At 45.2% G+C, this 21,122-nt stretch overlaps 1 protein-coding gene across 3 annotated transcripts in view; it reads left to right on the top strand.

Annotated features, from left to right (window-relative positions):
• MITF (melanocyte inducing transcription factor) overlaps window positions 1-21,122 on the top strand; it is a 116,416-nt gene that overhangs the window by 14,171 nt on the left and 81,123 nt on the right. For 2 of the 3 annotated variants that reach the window (XM_064723839.1, XM_064723836.1), the window contains exon 1: window positions 2,843-3,217. In XM_064723839.1, coding sequence (XP_064579909.1) covers window positions 3,114-3,217 — 104 coding nt within the window. In that variant the 5' untranslated portion in view covers window positions 2,843-3,113. Of the gene's footprint in view, window positions 1-2,842; window positions 3,218-21,122 lie in introns of those variants that run through there. The other variant, XM_064723837.1, reaches the window with a different exon arrangement.

The following is a 21,122-nucleotide window of genomic DNA, read 5'->3' as shown; positions in this document are numbered from 1 at the left end:
TCATTCCCTGTGAGCCCTAAATCTGAATACAAGGCTATCCCTTATGAAACCTGACTGTACCTCCTAGAGAGTGTTTGGGACTTGCTTATAGGCCAGTGTCCTTTTTGGAGTGACAATTCTACAGAAATATTCCTAGTGACAGTCTTAGTAGGGTTATGCCCATGATGTGAACGCTAGATTGAAGTTCATGTTCTGCCACTGATTTGATGTTTTGACAAGTGACCCTTCTGTGTTTTGTTTTTCACTGCTAAACTGGATAATTGTTCTTGCTCACCTCCCTAAAGCAGTCTGACATTCATAACTGGAAAGCAATCAACAGAGCTGTACAGAATTCCAGCTATAGAGAGTAACTATAGAAATCTGAACCCTGCAGCAACACAATAGTCACTTAATCTTAAATTTTACCTGATATATATTTTGGGGTTAATTTAATTTTCTTTATAGCAATTTAATTATAATATTGACATACTAAGATTCATTTTTAAGCATTTTTGTTTTGGGGCATGCTTACGGATTAGTATCCTGCTTAGGCACAGTGGAAGTATTGTTCTTTCACCCTGAAAGATGAACTCTAAAATGATGATATAAACATGGATGATTTCTATTATGAATAGAATGCTTTGTATGACTCAGCAAAGCAGTGTCAAGGTCCCAGCTAGCCCAGGTGCAATGAGAAATTGCCTTGATCTGAACACCAGATAAAACTTTACATTGCACAGAGGTTGCAAGACAGAAACAAAAGATTCATGGTCTGATGAGAAGTAAACCAGATTCCTTTCTCCCTGGGAGCTGCACACACAGCTCCTGCTGAAGCTGTGGTAACTCAAGTGAGGCAGCATTGCCTGGGATATGTATTTGCATAAGAGATCTTTGCTCTTTAGAACTAGTGCTATAATTAAAGCAGAGCTGAAGGCTCATAAGCTGTACATTTCAAACAGCAGAAGAGAATATCTCATTTTTACACCTGGAAAAATAGAAACAAAATCATTGCAAAGAGATGAGTCCTGCTGTTTACTGCCTTCATCAAATCATGGAGTGATTCCTCACTTGTGAAAACACAGCTTCTCAGCAACACCCCCTAACCCACAGAGGCTCAGGCTGTAAATGTAGCTAGCAGTGGGTTTATTCTAAGTTGTTTTTAATTGTTTGTTGGTTGCCTTTTTTTTTTATCCCCAAAGCACTGTTAGCAAGCCTACTCCTCTGTCGAGCCATCCCAGCCATCTGCCAATGTGGGCTCAAAAGAACATTCTTCAGGGCATTATCCAATTTGTTGTATCTGATTCATTAAAGTAATTACACTTGCTATTAAGTCATTGCTTGGAGTTTGGCAGCTGCATAATAATCTGAGACTTAAATTTCTGAAGCAAGTTAAAATTCTTGCGTTTATTTTATCAAATCCTCTATATTGCCTGAAATGAGCAGGAGTCCTGGCTGCCCAGGTGTGAGCAGTCCCTGGTGCAGCACTGAGCAGCTTTGGCAGTTGTGAGGGAGGAAAAGGATGTGTAGAAAAAACACTTTTTCTGGCTTTTCTAGTGTGTTAGAGTCACTGGTGTTCCAGTGGTGTGATTTTAGCTGTGATATGATGGCACCACAGTTATTAGGCATCAGTTATCCACAGCGTTCTCAAGTGTCCCGGGCCTCTGAGTTGTGCTATCACTTCATTAGGTGAAGCCAACGCTGTGGGAAAATGCCATGGATGAAATTCTCTATGGAATTTCTGTACTGAGGGTGGTCCCTGCTGTCCTAATGTCACCGCAGGAAAGGGGACAGGACAGAGCTGGGGAAGGTTTCTTGCCATCCCTGTTGTAAAGGGAGATTAGAGATGTCCTGAGTCAGTCAGTGCTGGTAGAAGGCCCCTTGTGAGCACAGGGACAGAGCCCCATTCCTGAAATCCATCTTCCTGCAGCACCAAGATGAGATGGCATTGAAACATTTCTGCTGGAAATAACTGATTTGCCAGCATAACTGCTGATTTCCTTAGAAGCCCAGCTGGCTTCAAAGGTTCCTTTCTACTGAACTTTTCTTTGCCATGTTGATGAGCTTTGGACTCTTTATGAAGGCAGATAAAGTTCAAAGGAAGCCACTTAGAGCTGTCAATTCTTGTGCTGGGAACTTAACTGGAGAAGTGCAAAGTCCTGGCATGCAAACGCTCATTGCTTTTGTACCTGTCAAAGTAAGTTACAGTAAATGTCCCACGCTCTGCTGTGGGCATTCAAGCCCATCACTGGGTTTGACCTCTTGGGTTTTAACTGAACCCCTGGCAGGGCTGATTGCATGTCTGCAGCAGTGCGGGAATGCTGTTTGCAGCTGGTCCCTTCCAGTACCTGAAGGGAGCCCACAAAAAGAGAGGGACTTTTTACGAGCCTGTAGTGACAGGATGAGGGAGCATGGACTCAAACTGAGAGCGAGCACGTTAGATTGTGTATGAAGGGGACACTGTTCCCTCGTGGGGAGGCGCTGGCACAGAGCAGCTGTGATTGCTGCATCCCTGGCAGTGCCCAAGGCCAGGTTGGCCTTGGAGGGCTCTGGGGCTTGGAGCAGCCTGGGGCAGTGGAAGGTGTCCCTGCCATGGCAGGAGATGAAGGAGATGTGCTTTGAGGTCCCCTCCAGCCCAAACGACCCCGCGGTTTTAGGGACACCCGCAGCGCTTTGCGGAGGGCCCAGGCCCGGCCGCCGCCGCTGCGGGCAGCGTGACGTCACGCGCGGCACCTGTGCCGTCAGAGCCGCGTGACGTCACGGCGCGGGCGGGGCGGCGCGGGGAGGGGGCGGCAGGTGGCGCGCACGGCCGGGCCGGGCTGGGAATGGCAGCGGGCTGGGAATGGGCTGGGAATGGGGCGGGAGGGACGGACCGGGCGGGCGGCCCCGCGCTCCGGCTGACAGCGGCGGCCCGGCCCGGCCCTGCCCTCCCGGCGCGGCGCGGCGGGACTTGTAGTGCGCGGCGGGCGGAGGCGGCCGGGCCGGCCCCGGGGCGGACTACAAGTCCCAGGCGGGGCGGGCGGCGCTGTGTGTGAGCCGAGCCAGCGGCGCGGAGCGGGGCGGGCGGCGCGGCGGGGCTCGCTCGGCGCCGCAGCCGTAACCTCCCGTCTCTCCCTCTCGCAGCGGCCGCGGCGACGATGCAGGCGGAGTCGGGGATCGTGCCGGACTTCGAGGTGGGCGAGGAGTTCCACGAGGAGCCCAAGACGTACTACGAGCTGAAGAGCCAGCCCCTCAAGAGCAGGTGGGGCGCGGGTCCCGGGCGGGCGCGGAGCATCCCCCGGCCGGCGCTGCGCAGCGGGGCGGCCGCCGAGCGCTCCGTGCCATAATAGCGGCGTTGTTGGCGGAGGGCGGGCCGGGCCCGCGTTATGTAAAGGGCATTGTTGGCCGTGCGGGCCCGGCTGACAGCCGGGGCAGCCCCGCCGGGAGCGGGGGCGAGGCCGGGGCCGCGCCTGCCCCGCTGAGCGCCGCGGCCGAGAGCCCGTCCGAGCGCGGAGCTGCGCGCGGTCTGGGAGCTGCAAGGTCTCGTAGCGTCTAAGGTTGTTCTGGATTGTTTGGCTTTTGGTTGTTTGTTTGGTTTATTTTTGCGTGTGTTTGTTTTTCTTTTTTGAGCCTCAGCGGGTTTGTTACTTGCTTGGGGACTGAAAAGTTTTGCTAGGTAGGTCACTTTCTTCCTAGAGTGGTTCTTCCCTGAAATAGACTCTGTTTGCTTATCTGGAGCGGCTGCATCGCGTAGATACGCTCTGTAAAGGGAAATAAGGCGGTCTATGAGTGTTTCCCTCCCTTGAGGGCTGTTAGCGACCCGTTGTCCGTCCTACTGCTGGAAGAAGAAAGTCAGTGCTCTCCCGCGCCTGGAGCATCCTCCTTGTCAGCTGTGGCACGTTTCTACCTCTGTTTTTTCATTCAAGGAACTCTCAATTTCACCCCAACACTCTTCTTAGCAGCACTCTGCTTAGTATAAGGTCATTGCTGCGAGTGTGTCGTGTTTGTCATCAGGTCTGTCGCAAGCCTGTCTCTATATTCACATTTTAGTTTTGAACGCTGCTCTTCGTATGTCTGTGTGTAGTGGAAAAATAAACAAGAATGTAAATGTTAAAAAAATAAGTGCTAGAATGAGTTTGGATTATACAGCCTGTCAGACAAACTTCAAAGTAAATAAATGATTTTTTGATCATTTTCTGAATGTTTCAGAAACACTGAAGGTTTGTAGTAAAAGGCGTTAAAAATTCTGTTGCTGTGACAAGGGCTGACAGATGTGGGGCCACCTCCTGTGGCCTGTTTTCACAGCAGCCCTGTCTCACACTGTACCCCTGGTCTGGCTCAGAAATGGTGCAGGTCGTGCTGGTGATGTGCAGCCTGACAGGCCATCCAACCAAACTGAAGTTGCCAGAACTCCTTTGCTCCCTGAGGTTATGCAGGGAAATTGCCATTACCCAGGTAATTATCTGAGAGCCAGGCTAATGTGCAGAGCAGATGGGGTTCAGCAGCACTGTTGGGTTCCAGCTGTGATGGAGGCAGCTGAGAGACACACAGAGCTTTGGGTTTAGTGCTTGTGTTGCCAGTGGAGTGCAGCAGTGATGAGTGCTGTGCTGTGGCCCAGTAGCCCTGTTTGTACCAGCTGTGTGTCCTAACTGGTGTGCAGGAGTTGTCCCTTTGTGGCTGTCCTCTCTGCAGTCAGCAGTTTGTCTGTGCTTTCCTGGTGTGAGCATGGAGAGCAGGTCTGCACTGGAGCTTAGGTGGCAGGTCTGCATTTGACATTGCACTGATGCTGCAACTGCTTTTGGTTCCTGTGACTTGGTGCTTTGGGACCCAAATGCAGCCTTGCATTGTTCACCTCTCTCAGGGAGGAGTGAATAAACTCTCTAATGAAACGCTGGAGTATTTTACTGTCTTCTAAATGTTGTCACTTCAGACTTCCCTGGAGTGAATTTCCCCAGTTCATCCTTACCTGATACTCCTGCAGAGACAGCACTGCCCACCCTTTGGGTTTAAAGGGGTCTGTCCTCCTGACACCCTGGTGGTGCCTCAGGCCAACATCTGCCCTGGTGCTGTCCTCCAGGATTTCCAGCTTTTGGAGCAGTGACCAGCTCGACCCAGCCTGCCTTGTGCCCCTCCACATGTAGCCATGTGTGAGAGAAGAGGCAGCCCCGAGGGTGGAAGAGCAATCCATGGTTTTTCTGGCAGATAGTGAGCTGTCATGTTAACCTCGGTGTGGAGCCTGCCCAGCTCACGTACCGCTCGTACCTCGAGGGAGAGTCTCAGCTGTCTTCCTGGTATTGTGGGAGATGAAGATGCAAAGGAGTCAGGGGCCCTGCCAGGTCCATATAAACCTGTCCCTGGAGCCAGGCTGATAAAACTTGACGATAACAGGAGGCAGAAGTTGCTCCCAAACCTGTTTGTTTCATGATCCTATCTCAGAGGACTTCTGTAGCCCTTCAGCTTTGCTCAGGCCTGGAACCAGTCTGGCTGATGATTATCGAGGGTATCAGCATCACCCTGCTGCTTTCTCCTGTGGATGTAAATCAGGGGTAATTGCATAGCAGTGAGTGGAGCAGCAGCAGGTCAGCGTGGTGTAGTTGTGGGACTGTGGCCATGGGAATTGCTTTCTTACCCTCTCCACAGCCTGGCTCTGGAAGGGTGCCTGGGGAGCAGGCAAACCAGAGCTGATGTGAGGAGCCGAGTCTAAACAGCAATCTGCTCTTTTCCCTGGTGAGAACTGCTGATTTCCTAGCAACATTCAGGGCTTTCTCTCATCTTTTAAACCATAAGAGTTGAGAAGCATCTTGGCTTACTCATAGCAGCTCAAATTGTGAGTACACAGAAAATTTCATCCTGCTCAGAAATAGGTAAGAATGTCAGTGCTCTGAACCAAGAAGAAGCAGTTTTGTTGACCATTTTAGCTCAGCCCTGCTGATACTGCCATCCTTCTCCCAGTAAAACTCTCCCATTTGCTTCCTCCCAGATTGCTTGTTTTTCAATATGTGACATCCAGTTAAAGATTTCTCCTCTCCAGTGTGCTCTCACAGTTACTCCATCCCTGTTTCATAATTCAAGTCTGCAATCCAAAGCCACAAGGGGTCCAATAATAAAAGCTTTTTGCAGTAAATACTGTACTAACTTAGGCCAAGCCACAATTGAGTGCTAGAGGCCAAGTTAAAATCTAAGCCCAGCAAAAGCTTTAATCACAGGGGGTGGAGAGGATGCATGGGGCTGAGATAGATCAGTCAAACCCATACTTCCCAAACCCTCCCGACTCATGAGGAGCTGGATCCTTGGGCAAAGTAATACCTACATTCGTGGGATCTCTGGAATTTGCCATGGCCAAATGTCTTTGAAAACTGAGATGATGTTTCAGTTGCTTTGGTTTCTCCAGAGTCACTTTTCTCTGTGGGAGGAAAATGGGCTTTCAGGCTACCCCAGCAAGACAATGAGATCTATTTTTTCCCCCCTCATATTCATATTTTATTCCTCTCCTGCCATATTCACAAAGTATAATAGCTTTAATCTACAAGTACATACACTTAAATATGTATGTGTTTATGTAATGAACAAGCAAATAAGATTTGTTTCCTGGTACAAGCAATGTACAGTGAAATCGATGGAGTTTTATTACTAAAAGTAAACACAGGTCCTGACGTGTCTGCCTGCAGTCAACAGGGCACTGGAGGATTGAGTTACATCTTCAATGTGGACACTTTAAATCATTTGGCAATGTTTTGGATGTCAGCCTTGGTATCTGGAGGTAAAGGCTCTACAGCCTGCCATTGCACAGGGCACTCTAAACTAACCCAGATGTGGCAAATGCAGCAAAATTTTCTGTCTTAAGTTGATTTTCTCCATATTTTTTTTGTTGTCTGCAGTGTGTTTCCATTTGGATGGTCTGTGTGACATGGCAAGCACCAGCAAATTATTGTCAGCTGTTGTAATTTACTACCATGCTCTTAATAAAACCTGCAGATAAATTACTGCTATTTGTGCCCTTTTCTGTTGGCTGTGTTTTCAGACTGGTTAAAAAGCACCTGAATGATGCAGTTACTGAAGTATTTTTAGTGGAAGAAAATATTAGGAAATGCATTTAATTTGCATGATAGTTTCTTAGGAGGCTTATTTTTGTTTTATGAGCAATAACATTGGGATGTAGAGTTTGTCATTATTAAAGCAGTGATGTCTTTATAAAATTCTCATCATTCCTGCTGTCCAAAAACCTTTTCCTTTGTGCAAACCTTCAATATTTTACTCATATCAGATGGTACCTCATCTCTCTACAGTTAGGATCCTCTGTAAAGCATTCCTTTTTTGTTTTTTCCTCTTATCTGCTCAATGTTGGAGTTTCCATTTACTTAAAGCTTCCCTTTTAATACACAGTTATTGTTGAGGAAATATTAATTTCACCATATAGACACACGTTTTTTAAATGCGTGCTTACTCTGGAGCCAAAGAGGACTCTTCTGAAGTGCCCTAGTGCCTTAGCCTGCAGATGATCAAATTTAATTTTGTAAATGAACTTTGCAGCGTGATTGAATTTGAACTTGATTACATTAGGCTTAACATTGAGTTTGTGCCTTATTGGAGGTAGTCTTTTCATATTACTGCTATTTATGGATCTTGTTCAAGTGTTTTATATTCTGGTTGGGTTCTGCAATGCAGTTTGTTCAAGCTACTGCTTATATCTGTTCCAGTTGTGCAAGAAGTGGAAAATATCCTTTATTTAGAACAGGTCACATGTTCTTGCATCCAGGAACCGTGTCTCAGTGTGATTAAAAAAAAAATCAAAATGTATCTTGGAGGAACAGATTTAAAAAGTTCCTGAAATATTTTTCCGTCTGTTACAGAGGAACATTACATATTTTAAACTAAAAGGTAATAATAGCTGAGCTGGAAGTGCTACGTAGGCCAGCACTGCCTGAAATCAGTGGTAGAAGTCTGAACCGACGTCAGTGGGAGTAGAGCTAAGCCAGAAGTATGTCTCTGAAATCTCTCCGGTAACATTTTTGCGACTGAGTCAATAATTCCATGTTTATTCTGCACCTCAAATTCGCTGCTCTGGGAAGGAAACCCTCACCACAGCTTTTTGTGCTTTTTTATTTTTGAAAACAGTCTTAAAAGGAAAGGCTGCTGTTGGAGTGTCTGTGGTATAAACATGTGGAGACAATAAGTGGTATTTCCGTATATTTCCTTACACAGGGAGCTGGTGCTGCTCCCTGTCTGTAGCACAGCATTTGCCATGGTGAGAGATCCTGAGTGACCTTTTCTCTCCTGCAAAACTCTCACTCTGTTATTTGCAGTAGGCCTTTGCTATTTAGCAAGGAAACAGAAATAGCCCATGAAATTCAGTTCAGCATTTGCTTTGATACGAACTATTGAGCGTCACCTTTTTGCTTCCCTGGCCTGCTTTCCTCGGGAGGGTTTTGTGTGGCTGCCAAGCTGATCAGAGAGGGCACAGATATTTTGAGGCTGAGCTGGCTGCACTGACTGTGCATCTTTTAGCGAGCACATGTGTTTGCTTTTTATTTATTGAACTGCTGGCTGCATTAGTTGTGTACAAGTACATATGCATTCTGCTTGAAATAAACCCATACTTTTCTGGTGAGCTGGAAACTTCCCTAGCTGGCTGCTGTCGGTTTGCAGATTCCAGGTGATAATTTGAATCAATATATTATGTCTCTTAAAAGGCTGAAAATAAGCCTGTGCAGCCCCTGCTGATGGAGAGCTGGGCTGCCCCTGGTACTGCTCATTTCCCCACATAGAGTGGAGGTCATTTCACAAGCTTCTGGTACAGAATTTGTGAGGCTGTTGTGAATCTGTCCACTGCCATTAACAAGTAATTGCAGAGCCTCTTGTGCACTGTGTATGTTTTTATTTGGCACTTAGGGCAATGTATCAGAGTCCTTCCCAGCACGGTGGTAGGCAGCATGACTAATTCCTGCTGTACAGCCTGGTCAGGATCTAGAAGAAAACTGCAAGTGAGAGCAGAAGAGATTTGCAGATGTACTATTTTGCAAGCAAATTCAGCCTCTTAAACTTGTTCTCTGATTAAAAGTTGATTGGGAAAAATCAGTACAGCTGCTTAAAAATGAGGCTACAGGAGAAACCTGTTCTGACTTAACGATGCTGTCCTGTTTCTGCGTTTGCTTTTAAAAGCAACATGCTTTAAGACTTGGAAAATGAAACAGAAGGAGTAATTTTCTGTTTACTTTTCTGCAAAAAAAAATTGAAATTGTGTGTTGGCTGTTAATTGTGTTCTGTGAACAATCTGCTGCTTCAGTGTTGGGAACAAAATGAGAGTCCAACTTCCATTAAGCTGGTCAGGCTCTTGGCCATTATTGTCTGTCTCGTTCTATTTTGGATTCAAAAAGTTTTTGAAATACACAGGCTGTAACATTTTTGCTTGGAAAAATTAACTGTCTTTTAATATTATTTTTTGCTGGAACAAAGACAACATGATTAAGCAGCCCGGCATGGCAGATTTTGCTGGACAGTTAACTGTTGCATCACTATCATATTATACAAGAACTGTGATGATGTATTTTTTCTAATCTCTGGTTAAACAGTAACAGCACAACTGATGGCTTGTGTGTAGTTTTACACTTCATTTCATACTGGTGACAAAAAAAAACCTAGCACAGGAAAATGAATTTTATTGCATATTCACAATATAACTATGCCACTGCTTTATCTGCAACAGCTGTGAAAAAGCCGATGCTGTTTTGAGTGTCAAGATTGAAATATTCAGGTTTACTGTAGCCAAAGTCTTGGAAGAGGTCGTCCTGTTCTCCAGTCCATCTAAGGCAGGAGTTAAGTGCAGTTTTCAGTGTTAGGCACCCCAAGGCTCTGCTTGCTGTGGGTGGGCACAAACAGTTTTGGGTGCCTTTTGAAAGGCTCTGTCTCAGTGTCTTTGCCCAGAAATTCACCTTGTGACTTGCATAGGTTTTAGTCACTGCTACCTGTGGGCTTCACCTGAGAACAGATGTTTCAGAGAGGCCACAGTAGTGTCCAGGTGAAACAGGATAGTGTGGGTACCACTGGTACAGGCACAAAAAAGGTGACAATTACTAAGGAGGGCTTGCACTGCAGCTCTCAGATAGTACTTCAACACTGACAGTGCCCTTGGATGGAGCTCACTTTTTCTGGTAACATCCCTGCTGCAAGGCCTGCTGTAGTGTTTGTGTTAGCAGCTTTCTGCCAAGCATGCAAGCCAGGGGCTGGTGGTTTTTAGCTTTTTTCCTTCAGTGGTAAGTGATTATGTAGAAATACTCTGTAGACTCCCCCCACCCTGACCTGCTGCTCGCAGCTGCTGCATGGACTGGACTGGCAGGTTGAAGGGCAAAATTGTGTTGCTGTGATATATAATTACTTCTTGCAGCATGAGCCAACAGAGCAGCTTGCTGTGATGATTGTTACGTGTACTGCTATGTAAAACAGAATGCAAGTGTAATGTGGGGTTCGGGCTAGTATTTTAATGTTGTAATTAGCAGCCTCTAACTGTAAACAAGTTTTTTTTTAAATCAGTTCCCATGAAGATTATTCCTTTACAATGCAGGCAGACATACATTTGCAGATGTGGGGTTTATGGATTCTGTGTTCTGTGCAGAAATGAGCATCAAGAACAAACAATTGTCTTTATTTTAGACCCTTTTTCTCTTACTCTAGAGCACCTCAGGTGCAGTGTCAGGTGGCTGGAGCCCAGTCCTGCAGTTGGTATTTCATAGGGATATTACAACTCAGGGAAACAGTTGCTTTGGGGACGATGCTGCAGCTGCTGCCTCTGGGAAGACTTGGATTCATCCTCCTCAACTGCTCCCTGAAAAACACTGATCTAAATTCTCAGGTACGTTGCACCTTCCTTTGTGCTACTCTTCTGGCACAAAATGGGCATAAACCCACCTGAACCTGCTGTTTGGGCTGGTGTGGCCAGGGGGTGCATTTTGGGGGTCTGGTCTTCTCAGACCACCCTGTGAGGCTGCTTCTGAAGAGAGCACTGAAGTTTTGGAGAGTTGGAAGGATGTCTGTGTCTGTTTAAAACTACAAAAGCAATCTCTGTGTGCAAGGATTACGTGCCTGGTTTGGCCTACTGTTACATTAAAGAATTTATTTGTGGTGAATTCTGAGAAAATCCAGGTGAATATTGGTATTGGGTTCCTGGAAAGATGTTGATAATCTCTGAGATATTTAGGTGATGGAATCTTGCCAGTTTTAATGTGTTTAAAGCAGAATGATGATAACATAGTATATTGTTAAAGCTTGCCTGTAACCCAAATGCTGAGATGCTGTCTCTTTTCTTTGCAAATATGTGACAGCACAAACTGCTGGAGGAATGGGAGAAACAAGTAGAGCAGGGGAATTGGGTTCCAGAGGTGAGAGAAAAGTAACAAGAAATGAGAACAATGAGAATGTCCCAAGTGAAGGATGCTTTGTAGGATGGAGGTCGGAGCAATCTTACTGCCAGCTGTCCTGTTGTAACATATAAACACATAAAACAGGAACTGCTGTGATCCTCCCTGGAAGAGAAGCAGCCAGCTAGGAAACTTGGGCTGGAGGTACTGTTTCAGGGTGAGAAGGTGGGAGCAGACTTAGGAAGCTGTCAGATGGTGAGAAATTGGGAATATGGGCAAGGGGAACATGTGGTTCTGGGGCTTCAAACTGGGAGGTCGGAATAATGCCATAGAAGTGGAAAAGGATCTGAGTGGGAGAGCCTAGCTGAGCATGTTTTGTGCACATGTACTATTTCCTTTCAGGATTCTTTGGGTTTTTCTCTAAATAAAGCAGAAAGCTTGTATAAAGTATGACTTTGGAAATGCTTTTTCTGGATGTGTTGCTGCATGGTAATATGCATCTGTAAAGCCAAATTAGGAATACAAACCCTTTCTGTAATGTTTGTGAATTTCGGTGTGGATAAAAGTTGCAACGTGAGAGAGTGAAATAGAATGGAATTGACATGTGTACACATGCAGGAGGGAATGATCTTAGAGAAAAGCAAAGGAAAACAAAATTAGGGGCTGTTCATTGGAAGTTGGAAGGAGTTCAGGGGCCTGTGGGTCTCTTGCAGTGTGTCCCTTGGATGCCATTAACTACTGTGTTTGGGTTTCTGCTCAGTCTAGCAAGCTTTATTTTATTTGTAGCAAATATTTACAACTCTGCCCAAGCTCACCCAGCTAAATGCACATTCCAGCTGTCAGTCTGTCTAGTGAAGCCACAGGCATGGTTCACAAGAGTTGCTGGGATCATTTATTTATTTATTGCTGTTGTATCACGAAGGTTGCTATCAGATAAATAATTATTCCACCCTTGGAGAAGGTACGTTGTAAATCTGCTAAGCTGCTCCTTTGTTTGTTAGGCTTGTGCATAATGAGTTTGGAATTTAAGATGAGTAGTGTGCAGTGCAAAGTGCTCATTTTGTGACCTCATCTCGGCCGGGCTGGCCTGCCCCTGCACCTGTCACATCCTGTGGGACACTCGGGGCTGTGCTCATTAGGGGAGCTCCGGCTTAGCCTTGCGTCATCTCATTTCTGTGCTTCTGCTGCCTAGTGGAATTTACAGAAACCCCACAAGGTGGGTGTCTGGGTTCCTCAAAGAACTCAGGGTGGCTTCAGGGTGAGCTGGTGAGCGCTGGCCTGGAGCTGGGGAATGCTGAGCTGGCCAGGGCAGGCTGTGAGAGGCTGTGTTGGGTGCAGGGGAGCTGTTGCTAAACCCTCCTGGCAGTGACGTGCCCAGGGCAGGTGTGCTCTGACAGAAATGAGGAAGAGCAGGTAGTGTGACATCCCCCTGCCCCAGCTTTGCCCACTCAGCACATAGAAGTTTTGAGTTCCAGTCCTGACCGTGACTCAAGACACAGGATTTTAAGTGCCCACTGTCCTTGGGAGTGCCCAAACATAAACCATGGGCTTTGTGAGGTGTCTTTTTTTTTTGCAGAAGCTACTCCATTTTGCATTGTATAATCTTGTTTGAGCCTGGTAGGGGCAGGAGTGACTTGGTGTAACACAAAGGAGAGAATTACTTGCATTGGATGTTCTGACTTTGCTCCAGAAAATAGTTACTGGTGCAAAGTGGAACAGCTCTACCAGGAAGCAAAATGTGCTCAGAAATGGTTTTCAGCTCCATCTTAAAGGTAGTTGTCCAAATTTCTGTACTTGAGGTCACAGCATGACATACGGGGACATGCTCAAAATAAGAGTGGCGATATATGGGGCAGAGAGAGTTGGATGAAGGGAAGGAGTCCTGAAATGTTGCAGGAAGGTAAGGGAATTGGAGGATGGTGTGGGCTCTGGTGCCCAAAGGCCGCTCAGAGTGTGTTGGTGTGTGTTGGTGAAGCAGCTTCAGGCAAAGGTGGATATTAAGAGTGACGACAAACATGCGTTAGTTCTTAGCAGTGCTTAATTTTTTAGGAATGTGAAGTCGTTTGTGGTACAGCAAAAGGAGCTTGAATCTGTGTAGAAACAAGTTACAAAGGAGTGAGGTGAGTAAGGCAGGAGCTGAATTAAGATTGTCTGTATCACAAACTTGTTTTTTAATTTAGCTGGTTGCACAATTTACAGTTTCAATCTAATTGCAAAACTACTGTGCAAGTGATAATTTGGTTCCCAGCTAATGCAACTTTTGATACTGTACAAAGCTGTAAGGGCTGTTAGCCCTGAAGATGCTGTGGGCCAGCAAAGACTTTGTGTTTTTCAAGCGTGTCCAGTAATGTAGAAAAGTGTGAAATGGGTCTGCCTGTTATGAGGCTCTCAAAGGTGCTGGAGCTGCCCCTACAACAAAACCAGGGTTGGCTGGAAGGGGCCTGGACATTTTCAGAGCTGGGGAGGGAGGTCTTCCTTGCAGCTTTTTTGGTATTTCCCAAGGAATTGGCTGCCCTACCTTTACAGCAGCCTCCTGCTTTCTGGGAGAGATCCCTCCGAGCAGTAATTGCTGTCTTTCCAAAGCAGTCCTCCTTTGTGGAGGAGTCATAATTATCCCTCACTTAGCCTTTCTAATGAAGGTGCTTGTAAGAGTTGTGCTGGGGTGCAAAGATGTCCATAAGGCAAAGTTTCCCTGTCTGTGCCTGCAGTGGTCTTGCCCCAGTCTGGGGTGTGTTCCTGGTTCTCAGGTGGGATCTTCAGGCTCTTTGGAACTGGGGACCATTTGGCTTTTTGCCTTGCAGCACCGTCTGAGATTATAAACAGACCTGCAGAGAAACAGGTCCAGTGATCTTGTGCTCCTGAATGCTCTGCTGTGCTGAGAGCAGTCTGGGCACCAGCTCTGTGAAAGGAAGCTGCTGAGAAAAGGTGGCTCTTGCAGTGAGCTTCAACCAGGGGCACCTTATGGTGGCTTTATCAGCTGCTGATCCCACCATTTCCATGCTCAGAGCTTTTCCTGGCAGCCTGGAGAGCTGTTTTAGGGAGGCCCAGAGGGCAGCTGGCAGGGTCCTGCTCTCCCCAAGGAGTGCGAGAGCATCGCTGCGCTGCAGGGCTGGGGGTGAGCCCAGCCAGCAGCACTGCATGAGAAAACATGCTAATGATCTGAAGAAAAAATACTTCAGGGATTTCTTCCTGTGTGAGAAACTCAGTTTAAGTACTGAGTTTGCTCACTGGCCTGTGCTCTCCTCTCAGTTTTGGGGTGTACTCAGCAGGATGGTGCTGCTTTGTGTGATAACCAGTCCCATTCCCTGCTGTGGGATAGCTCCTGCCCCGTTGCTATGAAACATTTTAGTTAGATGCCATGTAAAAGCGATGAATATCCATCTCTGACTGCAGAGAGGTTTTTTTTCGTGGCTCATCTCTTGCTGATCAGTTTTTTGATTCTGATGGTGATGGATTTGAATGATTTCAGGTGTTATGTAATTATATAGATGCTTGTTTCCCTATCTGTAATTGAATTCCTTTGCATTGAGATTTATTAAATAGCACAGCACAGAAAATTGCAGTATCTCTCCTCATCCCTTCTCAGTGGGTTTATTTTCTGTGGCAAGGACTTTCACAGCTCTTGAAATTCTAAATCTGTAATCACTATTTAATCTAAGACAGTTTTCCCTGTATTTAAGAGCTGCAGAATCAGGCTGTGCTTTGGAGAAAATAGCAAATTTGCTAAATTTGGCTGCTTGCAGAGTCATTCAAAGTACATAGGTTGTTCAGCAGGTGCTCTTTGGCTTCTTGTGCTGTAGGAATGCTGGGTTTTGGAGGTTAAGTGGGTGGGAATGCAGTTCCTCATTTCTGCATGTAGCACAGGAAAAATGAAGTGGTTGAACTGCGTGCAGTTGATTTGGTGGTGCTTACAGCTGCAGAGCACCCCTGGCAGCAGAAAGCTGGGTCCTTTAGAACTGCAAGATTGTATTGATTGTGCTGCATTTCTGCTGGAACAAAAATATAATGGGCTCAGCATTTGCACTTTGCACTTGTGCATTGTTTTCTCTTTATTTTGTGTATTTAGAAAACGCTATGCTTTGCAGACTGCTGGTTTAGTATTTTCTGTGGAATGAAAACCATCTGGATAATTTAACTGAATTTTATCGAAATTTTTGGGAACAGGCTCTTTTCTGTTTCCTGGCATCCTGTTAGAAAAAGATGAGAATTTGAGTTAAACTTCAGGGAGGTGTCTGACATGCTGGAATTTTAGCAACAATTTGGGCTTGTTTGAGGTTTTAGAAGCAATTGAAATATTGAAATGATGTATAGTGTCTCCCAAAAGCATTCTCACTGAACAAATGCCTGCATAGACTGTCCTCCCCCCTAAATTTACTTTAAATCCTTGGCATAGTGGGAGCTGCAAGCTAAGAAAGCATCCAGTGTTCAGGATGAGGCTTCTTTGAAAGAGATCAGACTTAAATGCCAGCTGAAGTTAAGCATATGTTTAAAGATCTGCCTCAATCAGACCTTTGTTCAGCACAACACTTCTGTGTAGTCTTTATTTCAGAATCCTAAATAATTCAAATGGTTTTGTACTGGAAGGTTTCATCTTGTTGCAGCCCCAGGCCTGTAACAAACACAGGAGGGATCCACCAAGCTGAAGCATGTGAGCTGTGCTGCTCAGAACTATTTGTGCTTCAGTTTCAGCTCATGGTTTGAGCTCAAATCCATGTTGTTGGATTGGGAGAAGAGTGTTCAGCATATGGCAAGATCCTAAATCCGATGTACTTTCCAGCCTGACACTGTGATTTTAATATGTTCCACTTTCACTGAAATACTACTTAGAAAAGTGAAAAATCCCACTAGAAAAAAGATAAATTCATAATCTTTTCAACATGAGATGCAGAATTAACTGAATTTTGGTATATAGTCTGTTTAGCAGAGGATGATAAGTATCAGCTGGTTTTTATTTTCTTTCTTTTTTTTTTTTTTTCCCCAAAAGACTTAACTGCCCATTTAGTTTTTGATGTCCTGATGATAATGTGTGAGATGAGTATTTAGATCTGCACATGCTTATATCACAGAACAGTTGCTCCAGCCCCCACATGTGTGTTTGCCTGCTGTGACAGGGAGGGTTTGTGTGGCTTCCCTGGAAAAGGAGCTCGAAATGACCACAGTTTTCTGATCCAAAACTGGGTTGTTCTCAAAGCCAGCCACAATGTTAAATCTGATGCTGGGTGTCAGAGGGACAGGATCTGAAAGTTGGGAATACACTTGTTTCCAGCATTCTGAAGCTTTTCCAGTGGCTGGACAGACTCTCAGTCACGGAGATGATCTGCAGATCATCTTGTCCATCTCCACTGCTCAGAGACATGTCACACTGGGTTTTGAGTATCTCCAAAGACAGACTTCAACACTTCTCTGGATGACTTCTTCCAGTACTGATAACACTCACAGTGTAAAAAAGGTGTGGAGCTTTTTTTGTGTGTTTTGGGTTATTTTTTGAGCTATATATAAACTGTTTCCTGAGTTCTTTGTCTCAGTGCACACAAGATGGGCTATGCAGGAGGCTGCACATCTCCCCAAGCTGCACTCCCTCAGCTTTGCTTTTGGAAGTAAAACAAGGGGCTGCATTTCTTATGTAAACTATTGCATTTTGCCCTTAAAAGAGTGGATTGTACAGGTCAAGCTTAAAACCTGGTGAGCAAAACTTCTGCACCCTTCAGTCGTGGCTCAGGGGCTGAGTTTTCTTCCTCATCTTGATTCAGCCCTGTTTAGTTTTTAGCTCTGCCATTGCCCTTTGTGGATGGATGCAAAGCACCCTACAACATAACCTTGCATTTAATGAGCAGTTCAGCCTCAGAGCAGAGGTTGTGTCCAGTGCTGCAGAGCTGTGCCTTGGTGTTGTTTGTGCAGAATACTTGACAGATGCTCATCGCTCGCGATGTTATCTGGACTCTTTAGCATGTATAATAATTCCACCAGGCTGTTGACTAAAATATTCCTGTTCTTTGATGCACCAGCACTGACTTGTCTGCTATGAATTCATACACTGAAGTTGAAATTAGTTCCAAAATAGTAAACATGAACTTTGGCCATTTCTTGCTCTGGGATAATTCTGGAATCGGTTCCTTGGTGAGTTGTGTACAAAGTGGCTTTCTGTAACCTGTAGCTGTTTCTGTTCATCAGGACAGCATACAGTGCACTTTGGCCAAGCTATATTAAATATATATCACATGGAATTGAGCATTTAATCTTTAGCTGGGACTGATCTTGTCTTGACTCTATAGGACTATGCTTCAGTTTCATGCAGATTATTTTTGGCAGCTTCAAGGGCCAATAAACTGGAGATTTTAAAGAATATGTTCCTTAGCATAAAGCAAATTCTATTGGAATTACTGGAAAAGTTTATTTCAGAGATGTCTTCCAGGATAAAATGAAGTGTAGCAATTAAATAAAAATTTTCAATGATACTGTGAATAACAAGGAAGAATACAGTGCTATGTCCTGCCATAGCAGTCTCACTTGATTTACTTGGTATCAGCCATCAAGGTGACCATGGTCAGTCTCCAGTCTGTGTTTTCTGAGGCTGCCTTCATTTCTGTGTGTTCTCCAGCTCTGACATGTTTGGATAATTGCAGTTGACTGGCAACAGCATAACATCAAATCTAGAAAATAAGCCATGTTTACTGTTCCAGACTTAGTTAATTTTGCATTTCCAATAACTGTTGAGAAATAAGCAGAAAGTTACTGGTGATTTCCCAAAGCAGCGTTTTTTGGGGAAGAGACAAGATTTCTTAATGCCATCTAGAAGCTCCAAAGGAACCTGAGTCCCTGTAGGTTCAGTGGTCCTTCTTACTTCACAATTTTAGATGAGAATGATACTATCATTTATGCAATCCTTTTGGGCTTTTCTTGTGTAGATTAGAGTGTCTGTGGATGGTTAACAGTGAGCATCAATACCTGTGTAAGTCAGGATACTTAGGGCATGGTTAGCTGTTCAGTGCTTTGGTGACAGAGCTAACACCATGTGAATGCTGGATGTTGGCAGATCTTGGTAGCAGTTCTTGCATCTACCTGTAATTCATGAAGTGAGAGCTCTTTTTACCCATTGCTGTTCATTGTCTCCCCATGTTTATCCCAAGGCTCAGTGGTGTGGATGAGGCAGGTGAGAAGCAGGTGGGGAGAGGTCTGGACATCTGCTCACAAAGCCATCACAAAATGCCACTTGAGTGGCTCACTGCAAATGCAAGATTTGGGGTCAGGAGTCCTGTCCCCTGTCATCTCTGTAAAATGTGGGATCCTGGGAGGTCTTAATGTGTGAGCTGAGACTTGAGTAAAGCTGTTGGGGCAGTTTAACTCTGCAATGCCTAACTTCAATTAAGTTGTCAAGTTTAGCATTGCTTTAGGCATTAATAGAGTTTTACTCTCACTTAAAAATCTGGTTTAGTAATTAACCTCCATTTTATTCTGGAGTTCAGAAGGTGCTCATTTAGTGCAGCAAATCTAATGTCATGTGAATTAAAACATGAAAGATATGCAGTAATGAGAAACCGAAACAGGGTAGTGCAGAAATTTGATTATATGCAGTTTACAGGGAGCTGAGTTCCTAATGAGAAGTGTGTTAAAGGCACAGTCTTGCCTCTGCACTTGCAAGGTTAAGGGATGTTCTGAATTAAATTGGGAGTTAGTAGTGGAGCTGGTATTTGTCACGTTGCACACTGAGTTTTTGTTTCACTGAGGTTTTATTGTACAGCTTTTTTTGAAATCTGGATGTGGGATGGCTCTGACTGTACAGCTACCAAAAGGTGTGAGGCATTTGCAGGGGCTGGGAGAGGTGTATAAAGATGTAGATCCTCTCTTCTGTTCTAATGGAAGTTTGAACCCCAACTCCAGCATATTCTGCAGAGTTTATTGTTGGAGAGAGGCACAGAAGGTGGTACATGAAGGAGAATTACACCTGCAGGCAGCAGAGTTGCTCCACAGAAATTGGCCTGGTCTTTGCGATGCAGTTGGTAGAGTTTTCCATGCTGCTGTGTCTGTATTTTACATCCTACCACAGCCATTAGTGTTAGAAAGAAAAGTCCCCAGCTCCTTTGACAAGGGGACTGTTTAACTACTCCCAGCACTGAGTGCAGATGTGTTTAATTTTCTTCAGAAAGTGTCAGTTTATTGCATGTGTGATGTGTGGAGTATGTGCCAGCTGTAAGTCTTGGATTTTTCAGGGCTGGACTGTTGGCATCACACTGGTTCATACAGTCTGACTTGCCTTTGGATAGAAGGTACAGGCTCTCAGACTGGAAACCTGCACCAGTTTGTGCTGCCCAAGAGTTCTGGGTGACTGCAAGGATAAAACACAGGTTTCCCCATTTATACTGGACATTGCATGCACAAAATGCTGATTACACATCTCTTTCTGGTCTGGGAACCAGAGACTGTGTAACAGATCCAGTTCAGAACATGAATATTTGCGAAGCAATGCTGTCCATCATGCTTTTGCCCTGTAATGTGCATTCTCACATGAAAGTGCACTTTTACCAATTCTTTGTCATTGTCTACTTCAGAAAATGTTGGCAGCAAAGATGGACAAGGCTCAGTGTTTTCCAACCATCTCCTCTCTAACTTAGATATGTGAAATCAGAGGCTTTGTCTTTGCTATCATTTGAGTTATTTAAGGTAAAAAACAGCTTCTTATCACTTCCTTAGCTACTTGATTTCAAGGCAGTAATGTGGGGTAAAAGTTCACCTCACGCGTGTCAGGAGGACTCTGCACTACACGGGTGTGGCTTTGTGCTACACCTGGTCTCTGAAGGTATGGCTGTGCTCAGTCCTGGGCTGCTGAATGGATGTAAGGAGAATTGGTTTATCTCACTGATTCAGTAGGAAGGGACCACACATGTTCAAAAATAAAAGGTTTTCTATCTGTTGATAGAACTGACTTGTGCTATGGCCACAGAGTTACAAGACCCAACCCAAGGGAGGATTGAGAACCAGACTGTGGGTCAGACTCCTCCTGCTGTGGCAGCTTGCAGTTATGCTGGGTTGGATGGAACTTAAAATTGTTGCTGACCTTATAAAAACATGTTAGAAGTCATGTGTGAGTTGCATGGTTGCTGGCCTGTGGTTGTTTCTTTGTATTAGGTTGAATTTTGCTGTCTTAAAACGAGCATTCCAATAGAATGTGTGGCAAGTACCACACAGCCAGTGACACCTTCACCACTGAATCCAGTTTGAGGACTTTGTGTCTGATTTTTGACATATTGAATTTCTGAAATGAACAAGAAGGATATGCCAGTGGTCTGTTAACCTGCCAGGGCTCTCTTCTTGAGCTTTATGCTTACTCCAGAGGAACCGTGACCCAAAAATACAGGCTCACCGAGCTAATCATCTTACAGCTCAAGCATAGTTGAGTTAATTCTGTGTAATAATTTACTGCTGTCAGCTCTACAGCAGGAGTTATCTGTGTGCAAAGTCCTGGTTCACAGCGAATACCACGTAGTGCAGGTTAACACTAACCCCTCTGACTACAGACTAAGCTGAGCTGTCTTAGAACACGCTGGCTGTTGTCTAAGCACACACTTGGCTGCTCTGTCTGCTCTGCTGCTGGATGGTGACTGGTTTAGCCAAGGAATTTTGAGATACTGCTGCAGTCCTCCTGCCACCTTGGAGGCCTGGGACCATTTGTGTTGGCTGAGGCTGTGATGGCCAAGGTGTCCTGTGTTAATCCATTTTCCTTGGAAGACAAAAAGTGTAGATAAAGGATGAAATGGGGTTAAATTCTTCCCGTGAGTAGCTGCTGCTGGTAACTGTGGACTAGTTTGACAGGGTTCACAT

Source organism: Zonotrichia leucophrys, chromosome 12 (genome assembly GCF_028769735.1).
Source record: "Zonotrichia leucophrys gambelii isolate GWCS_2022_RI chromosome 12, RI_Zleu_2.0, whole genome shotgun sequence".
NCBI classification, from domain to species: Eukaryota; Metazoa; Chordata; class Aves; order Passeriformes; family Passerellidae; genus Zonotrichia; species Zonotrichia leucophrys.
The sequence above is the reverse complement of the archived record's forward strand: the minus strand, read 5'-3'. Positions and strand labels throughout refer to the sequence as shown.